Genomic DNA, 11821 nt, shown 5'->3' on the forward strand with positions numbered 1-11821 from the left:
TGCAAACTATTATGTAGGTAATGCCAGGCTGCTTAGAGGTGAAGCTAGTCTTTGATATGAGGCTCTCTATTGGCATAGAGATTCCCCTGGAGTTGTTGTCTTGGACTAAAGTGTCACTTCTGGCTATAAAGGGTACCTGAACTAGGGAGCCAATGAAGTTTTTTGGGAACTTAAAATCACTCCTGAGGGACAACCTACCTCAAGAAATAAAGTACAAAAAAAGTAAGAAAAGATGATGTAGGAGCTAATTTCTTTTTCATGTAACCTTATGACCTCTTACCTTTCTGTTGTCTGTCTCCCTTAAAGTATTAGTTCTTTGGCAGATCCACCCAGAATTTAGGCACAGACATGGGTGGAGAGAAAGGCTGGAGGAAGTGAGGTAGGAAAAGCATTGGTGAAAAGAATTATGTTAGTCTGTCCACATTATTATACTGTTGACATGAAAACGTCCAAGCTTGAGAAAATTTTTATAAAAATTTATTTGAGGCAAACAGGATACACCTGGAAGCAAGACCTCAATAGGCTGAGAAAAATACTTCCTAGACAGTTTGCTTTTGGAATTAAGGAGGGAACCTAAGGAAGAATAAATGAAGGTGGAAGAAAGCAAGGTGGGGGATTTCATTATGTGCTCCCTGGAGGGTGGTTGTACCTTCCATGGTCTGAAAAGTATTCCTCCAGCATTTCAAAGGTGTGTTAACCTAGGTACACGTGAACAGTGGACAGGGCTTGCTTAAGGCAAAGATAAATCATTTACTAAAGTTCTAGGTCTATGGACATGACTATCCACCATGACCTCCCCAGTTAGGAAATTATGAACACATCACCCTGTGAGGTTGCTTTCTGTAGAACCCCTTTCTCATCCAAAACCTCCTTTTACATTGTCTGAAGTGGTCAGGGCCATCTATCCACAAATGGATTGAATCAAGAGCTTTATACCTGTTAGTAGTAGGAGCCATACTACTACTAACAGTTATAGTACATGGCAACTAGCTTTTGGTTTCTTTTTAGTTTAGGAAAAGTGCTATACTTCTCTCATATTCAAGTCTATCGTTGAAAGGACAGGTTCTTCCACTTTGAGGATACAGAAGGGATTACTACAATATATTGCTGCCTATCTCCAGATATCTTTCGTGCTATTGGACAAAGAGTCTGAATGCCTTAAGTCATTTGTGCCTGAGAAAAAGAAAAAAGTATAAGATACCCATGGTGACATGGCAGGCAGTCTGCTCTGGTCTTCACTTTAGTCCTCTCTGCCTTTTGCAGACTTTGGACTCTGGGCCTTTTTACAGTCCACTCTGTTATCAGAATAAAGGGTGGGGGCAGTATAGTGTGTGTAGGAATTCATTCAGGCTTCTGTTTTTGGCATTGTGAAAAGTCCTTTCAGCAGAAACAAGAGCTCTGGGAGGTAAATATATTTATCAAAGAAACTTATGTATACATTGCTGAGTAAACATGTAAGAAAGGAATTCACAGATCTTCAAAATGAAGTGAAAACTAGACTCCTAAGAAGTAAGCAACAGCGAAAGCTAGCCTTTGCTCAACTTTTGCCAAACTCAGCAGACTTTAAGCGTTGACTCTAGTGACTCACAGGATATAGGAAACAGGAAAAGAGGAATCTGGCAGGTGACTCGAGGTAAATCTGGTATACCCTCAGTATTAAGATGAACAAGAAATAAACTGTGGAAGGGAGCAGCAAGGAGCATACTTGTCTCAACCTTGATGAGAGAACGAAAAATAATACAGTATCTTCCCTGAGAATTCATAACCACAAGATGGGCCCTCTGAGGGTTTCCCCAAATTTGTATTACCTGTGTGATCCAGAATATCTTACCTGGGGAATTTACAGTGGTACTTGGTCATGCCACCAGGTTATTTTCAGAACCAAATGTTACTCTCTAAGGCAGTGGTTCTCAACCTTTCTAATGCGACCCTTTAATACAGCTCCTCATGTTGTGGTGACCCCAACCATAAAATTACTTTTGTTGCTACTTCATAACTATAATTTTGCTACTGTTAATGAATTATAATGTAAATATCTATTTTCTGGTGGTCTTAGGTGACCTGCTAGCGGTTCTCAACCTGTGGGTTGCTATAAGGCTTCAAAAATTAAAAGATGCATGAGGGAAAAGGGAGACAGAAAGATATGTTGATCATTGGATATTTCATTGTCACACAAACTATGAAATAACATTTGGCTCATGAACTAAAGTTTGAAAATCTGACAAAAACAACCCCTACAAAAACCCCCAGCTGATTTAAAAGAAAACTTTTTGAATTAGAAATGAAAAATACAAATTTGAAATTGAAGGGGTACAGTGAATTAAAAGATCTCAAGAAATCCAGAATACAGTCCAAAGAATGAGGAGAAGGAGAAGAAGAAATAATCGAAAATAGCAAAGAAGTTGAGTTGTGGACAATAGAAGGCAACAGAGAAGATCTAATGTATATTATCTTGAGCTCCTGGAGGAGACAACAGAAAGAGCAATATCCAAAGAGACTGTGGCTGATAGATTTTCAGATTTGGTGAAAGACAACAAAAAAACCTCAGATTTAGGAATCCGAATGAAGTCCAAGCGAGATTAAAGATGATTCATACTAGAAACAGCAAGGTGAAATGCAGCTTATGGAAAGCAGCCCAGACAGGTGACTTCTTAGCATCAACAATGAAAGACATAGACAATAGTGGAATACTGTTCTTAAAAAATTCTTACCAGTACCTTTTATCCTGTTAAGAACAAAAGAACTATTATGGAAATTGACACTTAGTAAAAAAAAAAATTTTTTTTAAAGAGATAGCTAACTAAAAACATTTTCAGGTAAAAGCAGTTTGCTACTTAGAATGGGTCATTCTACAGGATGTTCTTAAGCCAGAGGAAAATGATTTCAAATGGAAAATCAGATGCAAGAAGGAATGCTGAACAAAGGTACTAATAAATAATGTTGGTAAGGGTAAGCATTAACTGGAAAAGGCAGTGTGTAATGTGCGGGAGGGGAATTAAAATATTGGTAAGTTGTGATTAGAACACTGATTTTCAAGTTCTTTTATTCAGGAAGGAAATAAAGATGATGATTAACATAAGACTTTTGTGATACTATATATATGTAACTACTAACAAATAGAGCACTCCTGCCCTTTCCAGGTGGCTCACTTAGTTAAAGCATCATCCTGATGTGCCAGGGTTGCAGGTTTGATCCTGTCAGGGCACATGCAGTAATCAACCAGTGAATGCATAAATGGGCAAAACAACAAATTTATGTTTCTCTCTTCCTCTCTACCTTTCCCCTCCCCCTTCCTCTCTGTCTAAAAAATAAATAAATAAAAAAGAGCATTCTGAACAAGTAGAAAAAGAAGAAGGCAAGGGGAGGCTAAAGGGACTTAGAGCTGGAGCTGCCTCTGATAGACTGTGCTAGGCTCTAAGAGCACCAGCTGCAGGAGATGAGGAGCCTATATCTATATCACAGTGCTGGAGCATGGTATGTGGCAAATGAAGTAGATGTGTGCAGAAAAGGAGTGGCGAGTGAAATGTAAGAAGGGTCAAAGAGAACAGGTTCAAGACAATTTCCATTATAGCAAAGTTAAAATTTAAATAAAAATTGCTAGCTGGTATGTGAGTTGGTCAACTGACTTAAAGACATGTCAGAACATTATTTTCATATCTTGCTGACCATATTGCTGATTCTTTGAGGACAAAGTCATAGGAGTGGCCTCATCATATCCTAACAGAGCTTGACCCAGAGAAGGGGGACTGCCCTTTGACATGAGGGAGATGTTTTTTTTTTTTTTTTAAGGGACTAGTGGCTTTAGAGAAGAGGTCAAGGGGAAGCATTGGGCTGTTCAAGTTCAAAGCTGGGTCATGATCATCTTGGCTCTAAGAGAGACTTTCTCAAGGATTTTACTTTTGATTTTAGATTTTTGGTAAAATCACGCCGTGACACTCATCTGCAATTGACATTCGTCTTTTTTTCCATTAAAAAAATTTTTTTCATTAATTTTTAAAAATTGTTTAAAGTATTACATATGTCTCTTTTTTCTTCTACTGACCCCTCCACGACCACTCTCACCCTTAGGACAAGCCCCCACTGCCCTAGTGTCCTTGTCCATTGGTTATGCTAAATATGCATGCATACAAGTCCTTCCTATACCAACTTTTTCATTTCTGTAGACAAGTAACTGTTTTAAGGTACCTCCTGGTACTGCTGTCTGCCCACCAGGAGTGTTGCAGTTGGAGTATTACTTCTAAATATGGCAATGTTTGTATAGTTACTTGAACATTTTATTGCATATTTGCCCTTATTCATAAAAGCATAGTAGAAAATGAAAAAAAAAATACAGTATGATGTTAATAATTTTATGGTTGAGACAAAGGAAGATATTTTTCTGCCAAAAACAGTAAATTTGATGCTTACTGAATTTAAGCAAGTCTGACAACTGTGTCCAATTATAAAAGAAACTGACAAGATTTAAAACATATGTACGAAATGCTGTAAAGATGTTGCCAAAGTTTGTGGCTGAGAGGTAAAGTGTGTGTGTGTGTGTGTGTGTGTGTGTGTGTGTGTGTGTGTGTGTATGGGGGGGGGGTACCAATGTGTGGATCTTTACAATCAGGTGCCGTGGAATCTTATTTTGGTACACTGATTTTATTTCTTGTAATTTATTTTTAACCAGTGATGCTGGTCCCTCTTGGTAGCCACGCCTTTGGTGGGTTCCTGGCAGCATAGAGCAAATACCAAAAAAAGGTCAATCCCTGGCCTTAAAGGTTTAAGTATGTTTTGAAAACTCAAAACAGAGATAAAACTTTTGTGATAAAAAGGTTTGAACTTTCAAAACTAGAACCATGGGCCCTGGCCTGGTAGGCCAAGTCTGGATATGCCAAGGTTTCGGGTTCAATCAGTCAGGGCACATACCAGAATCAAGCAATGAATGCATAAATTAAGTGGAACAACAAATTGATGTCTCCCCCTCCCCCCCTTCTCTCTATAAAATCAATTTAAAAAATAGATCTGTTAGAATGAAGACACAGTTTCAGGAGATCTGGGGTGGACACACATAGTCTCCATTTTTCAAAAGCTCTCAGATGGTGACAATGCCACTGGTCTAAGGAAAACAAATGTGTAAATACCTATTCATTCAGGTATTGAATAGATGTTTATCGAGCTCCTACAATGTGCTAGGAACTGATCTTGACACTGAGAATATAGCAGAACGTCTTCTATGGTTTTATAGAGAGACTTATGTAGTTGAGGAGGATAGCAATGGCTAATCTATTAATTAAAATTACACCATAAAATTACATCTCATATGCATGTTTAACTTTTGTATTTTTCTCCTGACTTTCATGTTTTTATTTTTTCATTTTTCTTATTAAGGTATTATATGTGTACATATCTTACTATTGCCCTCCCTCTCCCATGCATGCCCTCCCTCCCCAGAGTTTTTCATCCATTGGTTTTGCTTATATGCATGCATACCAGTCCTTTGGTTGATCTCTTATATCCCCTATATCTCCCTACCCTCCCCGCTGTAATTTGACAGTCTTGTTTGTTGCTTTGCTGTCTCTGTATCTATCTTTTTGTTCATCAATTTATAATGTTCTTTATTGTTCATAAATGAGTGAGATCATGTTGTGTTTTTCTTTCATTGACTGGTTTATTTCACTCAGCATAATGTTTTCCAATTCCATCCAGGTTGCTGCAAATAAAAAGAATTTCTTCTTTTTTATGGCAGCTTAGCATTCCATTGTGTAGATGTACCATAGTTTTTTGATCCAATCATCTGCTGATGGGCACCTAGGCTTTTATTTATTATATATATATATATATATATATATATATATATATATATATATATATATTTTTTACAGAGAGGAAGGGAGAGGGATAGAGAATTAGAAACATTGATAAGAGAAAAATATCAATCAGCTGCCTCTTGCACACCCCCTACTAGGGATGTGCCCGCAACCAAGGTATATGCCCTTGATTGGAATTGAACCTGGGACCCTTCAGTCTGCAGGCATACTCTATCCACTGAGCCAAAATGGTTAAAGCTGACTTTCATGTTTTTTAAAATGCTTTCCTTTTTCTGGTGGTTTCTTATTTTCCTTTAGGAGTGTATGTGTTTGGGTGTGTACCAACTCTTGGGTGATATGTTACAGGGTTTAAACTCAGATAAGATCATTCTTAGCAAATACTACTACGTTGTGCATTATTTAGTTTTTAAATTTAAAGTAGCTTCAGGCAACTGTCATCTAGCCGATCTCAGAGTTAGTTTTACTGCTTGTAGTAGCACCATGCAACTTAGGTGTGTGATTCAGAAAACATTCCATACAGATAGTTCAGCACAGGTGAGAGAGGTTTTAAAACTAATACCCAAAGAAATGATCCACCTCAATTATGTAGAAACATGAGTTAACCAGCGCTTTATTTCTGATTTTTCTAGTGATGTTTTAGAATCCCTTACAGATGACGGTCTAACCAACTGTCCAATTAGCCAGTGACAGAGACAAAGCGATGTCTTCACTAAATCACATTTAGTTTCCCTTTCTTGAGGTGTAAAAGAAGTCTCTGTTTCCCAGCCTCCTTTGCAGTTCTGTGGAAAGCATAAGACTGATTTCAGGTTAATGACATGAGGGTTGAAGTGCTGTGAGCCAGCCTCAGGCCTAGTATTAAAAAATGTTGTCTTTGATCTTGATTATTACCCCCACCATTAAAATCTTAGAGGGCACAGGTTGAGATGATGGCATTGTCCACATGCTGATGGATGAATATAGTTGCTCTGCAGAATCACCTGATCAGTCTCATATTCAACTGACTGAGGCTTATTACAGTAGCATAAGATAGACTATGATTAAAAAATATATGGTCTACCTACTAACCCAGGTAGGACCCACCACCTAAGTGCTTCATAAATACTTTTACAGATGAATGAATTGGATTAATTTTTACCAAGTCACTTCACTGTAATGTTCCAGTTTTGAGTTCTCTTGTGGGCATATTCTAAAAACATAGTTTATGCATTAAAGGAATAGGGAGCATCAGAGGAATTTAGGAAATATTGGCCAAAGAAAGGAAGATGAAATGGAGGAAGTCTCACACTCAGCTTCCTGGAAAAGATTAATTATTTGATTTTAGAATAAAGTATCAAAATTAAACATGACATCACAAAAGTTTTGGAAAAAAATTCAGAAAAATACAAAAACATATCCCCATGGTGCTATCACTCCAATACAACCATTAGTTACACTTTTGAGTGTTTTTCCCCATTCCCTCCCTCCCCCCACTCACACTCTTATTTTTATTGATTTCAGGGAGGAAGGGAGAGGGAGAGATAGAAACATCAATGATGAGAATCATTGATTGGCTGTCTTCCTCATGCCCTCTACTGGGGATTGAGCCTGAAATCATGGCTGGAATAGAACTTGGGAACCTTCAGTCCACAGGCTGACACTCTTTTCAGTGAGCCAAATCAGCTAGAATGCCAATCATTTTTCTCACATTGCTGTAATCACTGTATTTATTCTGACTGCTGTTTTCCATGTGATCATGTAGTCCTTTCTCACAAGCATAATTTTTAGTGGCTCCATCATCATCCATCTGGGGGATGAACCATTTCATCCTTTTCCATCTTTGAACAGTTAGGTTGTTTTTAATTTTTATTTTGTTTTCAAAAATGATTCTGTGATAAACTTGTTTTTGTAATAAGATTTTCTGTATTTAGAAAATTTTTATTTGAATCTGAAAGAAGCCTTTTCAGTGATCCACAACTCTCAGGGTGAAGCTGACTCAGTTCAGATTGTATTCACTTAAGAGCATGGCTTCCAGTCCAGTGTTCAACCCCAAGTTAGGTCAAGTTCAATCACATATACTCACCACATTTCATATAAATTTAAAGATGTTCATGCCAAATATATTTTTTAATCAGTCTCCTAATCACAGTGTCATATAATTCTGTAACTGCCCAAAACACACTCCCCCCCCCCTCTCTTTCACCCACTTCCTGAGAATAATGAGATGTGTGCATACATCTGGCTAGAAAACATCTGTATGTATAAGGAAAGATCTCTCTTGATCCTGAGGTTTTATTAAATGGAACAGCTCAGTGGAATATAGCAGCAATAAGAAATAAGGACAGTTATGTCCTAGTCATCTTTCTTTTTGGAACAGGAATTAAAAAACAGAGCCACTTGTAGCCTAGCCTATCTCCACTTCACTAAGTCAGTGCAAAACAGAAATGACTATTGGCCCTTGTCTGATATTTTTTGAAAGCTAGGATGAGATCCCAATAAAAGACTTAACTGTGGCTGTGGTATAATTGAAATTTCCTTTGTTTTGCTGTGGAAGTTCTGATGTCGAACACTTATTTTCTCACTAACTGTATGGCTTCAGGTAACTAATTTATTTTCAGAGTCAAGTATCCTTCATTCATAAAATGCATCACCATCAACAATGCTGCTTCCCAACACAGTGACAAAGATTCACTATGATAATGGATATAAAGATGCTTTAAAAGCTGCAGTGCTCTGGACAGAGTATGATATTTGCTGTTTCTTCTCCACTTCTTCCGCCTCCTTCAAAACCAGGGCTGCTCTTGGTTAGGTCAATGCAGAATGTGATTTGGAAGATGTTATGCCTTTCTCAACCCAACAAACAGCCTTGCAGGGCTCAGCAGGGACAGACGTGGACCTGGAGCTTCCTCTGCAGAGCATCCTTCACCTCCTTGTTTCGGAGGCTATAAATGAAAGGGTTGAGCATGGGAATTATGATGGTGTAGAAGACTGACACTACTTGGTCACTGGTATCATTAGTGAATCCATGAGGCTGAACATATGTGAAAACCACGGTGCCATAGAAAATGGTAATGGCCAGGAAGTGGGAGGCACACGTGGAGAGGGCCTTCTCCCTCCCAACTGCTGAGCGCATCCTCCCCATGGCCACCAAGACCAAGCTGTAGGAGGTGAGAATGACTGCAGCAGGCACAAGGGTAACCAGAGAAGAGAGGATGGAGAGGATCACCCTTGCTGTGGCTATGTTGGCACACGCCAGCTGGAGAAGGGGTGGGATGTCACAAAAGTAGTGTGTCACTTGATTGGGCCCACAGAAAGGCAGGGCGAAGACATTCCCAGTCTGGAGAACAGAGTTAATTCCACCCAATGCATAGGAAGCAGCCACCAGCTGGAGACAGGTCCCCTTGGTCATGACAGATCTGTAATGGAGGGGTCGGCAGATGGCCATGAAGCGGTCATAGGCCAGGGAGGCTAGCAGGAAGCTCTCAGCTGTGACGTGTACCACAAAGAAGGCCAGCTGGACCACACAGCCCTTGAAAGAGATGGACTTCTTAGAGGCCAGAAAGTTGACCAACAACTTGGGTGTGACCACAGAAGAGTAACAAATATCAAGGAAAGAGAGGACACTGAGGAAGAAATACATGGGGCTATGGAGATAGGAATCTGTGAGGATGAGCGCCATCATCCCCAGGTTGCCCACCACTGTCATGGCATAGATGAACAAGAAGGCTCCAAAAAGAAGCTCCTGGAGATCTGGATACTTGGAGAATCCCAGCAGGATGAACTGGGTAACTAGGGTGTGGTTGCCACTGGCAAGGGCTAGTTCTCCAGGTGTCATCTGCAGAGGTGACAATTGGTAATCACCCAAACACTTATTACTCAAACATGTCCACCACTGTGCAAGTTGGAATGAGGGAGAACAGTCACAAGAAGCTAAATGGAAGTATCATGCTATCATGGGCAGAACATGGACTATGAAGTCAGGCTGACCTGCCTTAATTCTGACTATGGCACTGACTAGTTATGTAACCTTGGGTAAGCTACATCTATAAGCCTTAGTTTTCTCATCTGTGGAATGAAGAAAACATGCCTACTTCTCAGGGTTTCTGTGTGGCCTAAAAAATAAACAAACAAATAAAATATTTGAATGTTTGGGACACAGCAGGTGATTGATAAATGTAAGGCTTCTTCCCCAACATCTTATGCCTGTTTTGACAAATATGCTTATAATTCTATCTGACAATTCATTCTGTCTTTTTAAAAACCAAGATATCCTTCACATACCATAAGATTCATCATTTAAAAATGAATAAGTTAGTGATTGTTAGTATATTCACAAGTAAGCAACCATCCCTACTATTATACTTAATTGCAGAACATTTTCATCACCCAACAAAAGAAAACCCTGGAAAAACCAAGATGGCAGCATAGGCAAACATCTATACTGCTGCCTTGCACAATTTCAAAACCTTGGACAATTCTCTATCTGGGCTTCTGCTTCCTCATTGGCAAAGTCAAGTTTTGATATGGAAGATGTCTAAGATCATATCTGGTTTTGACAATCTGACAGTGAGTGAATGCATCTTCCCTGAACTGCCTGCCTGGCTGTGGATCTTTGTGCCAGTGTAGCCCCAGGCAACACACAAAAAAATCCATGTGCATTTGTCTAGTAAAAGGAGACACTACATCTGATTATAACTGACAAGTTTAGAAGGGTCTGTTCAGCACATAAGGATCTATATGAGTACCTTGGCCACTCAAATATTTTGTCTGTAAAGAAGGAAGTTCTGAGAAACATTGTTGACATAAATGAATAGATAGGAATATAAGAAATTTTTTATTTTTATTTTTTTTAATGATAATGCCATCCAACTCATTGAATTCCTTGTTAGTTAATGCCAAGAATCACATAGTGATGTAGTATCAAAAATGATTTTAAACATTCCATCATTGATTCATTTGAGAAGATCCTCCCTCCATTTTGTTGAAAGATTCCCATATAACTAAAAAGGATTTTATAGGCAGTCATTCAAGTAATTTACTTTTTCAACACTTATTTATGAAATTATCTCTGTGTGGGAGCCTGGAAGTTTTGTAGGCTGGTGAAATGACATACTGAAATTCAAGATGGGTTAGAAGACTGCACTTCTTTTCAAGATGGGAGAAGGGCAATTGTGAAAAAGAAGATGATAAAGGATACATTACCCTCATCACAAATAAACTCTCATGAACATTGTTTTTTTTTTTTTTTGTTTTTTTTTTCCCAGTAGACACTGAAGGTCTGAAAATTGCTTTTGTTTTGCCTATGAATCCCTTGAAAGTTCTTCACTTACCCTCAGGGGTATCCAATCCTACTTTGAAGACTGTGGCCTTAGAAGAACTAGTCAGTTTTAGGACTCTACTTTCTGTCCGGCTACCTCTCCTTCTTTCCAGAGCTGGGCTTGTGATAATGGGACTTTGTAGAATTCATTGGAACATCCCACCCTGCTTCACTGAATTCATTAGAACACCCCACCCTCACTTCGCAGACCAACCTTCTGCTTACTGTAAAGTTTAGAATATGCAACCCTAAAAGTCAGGGTTCTGGTGGTATGGAAGAATCCTATCACATGAGTCAGTCTTGAAGTTTAACCTAACAAAGTCAACTTCCTGCCTTGTATCTCCACTTAGGTATCTTTTGTGTTTACTCTTTTCTAACTTTCTTAGGGGTTTAGTTCTTATCCATGAGTCTTTGATTTACAATGCTTATTAATCTTTTCCTTTTTCTCTGATTGGATGGCAGCTCAATTACACACACACACACACACACTCATGTCACTCTCAGCATTGTATTTAGGCTGAGCTCCTGTATTCTCTAGTACATAAAATTTTCTGTCATTCCCACCTTCCCACCTCTCACCATCTTTCCATGGTTCAAACTGCATTCCCTTCTAATCCTCTACTACTCTCATCCAATTTCCAGCTGGCTATTCAATTCCTTCAGAGGCTCAACTCTCAGTAAGTCTCAATTGTGGTGACTTTGACCAACAGCCTTACAGATA

At 38.9% G+C, this 11821-nt stretch overlaps 1 protein-coding gene across 1 annotated transcript; it reads right to left on the reverse strand.

Moving 5' to 3' along the window:
* Positions 1 to 8415: 8415 nt before the first annotated feature.
* Positions 8416 to 9745, reverse strand: LOC118712671 (olfactory receptor 1009-like). Its single transcript, XM_036426633.1, has one exon. It carries the CDS (start codon positions 9616 to 9618, stop codon positions 8659 to 8661), a length of 960 nt encoding a protein of 319 aa, XP_036282526.1. The 5' UTR covers positions 9619 to 9745; the 3' UTR covers positions 8416 to 8658.
* Positions 9746 to 11821: the final 2076 nt, after the last annotated feature.

The sequence above is a fragment of the Pipistrellus kuhlii genome, unplaced genomic scaffold (genome assembly GCF_014108245.1).
Source record: "Pipistrellus kuhlii isolate mPipKuh1 unplaced genomic scaffold, mPipKuh1.p scaffold_m20_p_9, whole genome shotgun sequence".
NCBI classification, from domain to species: Eukaryota; Metazoa; Chordata; class Mammalia; order Chiroptera; family Vespertilionidae; genus Pipistrellus; species Pipistrellus kuhlii.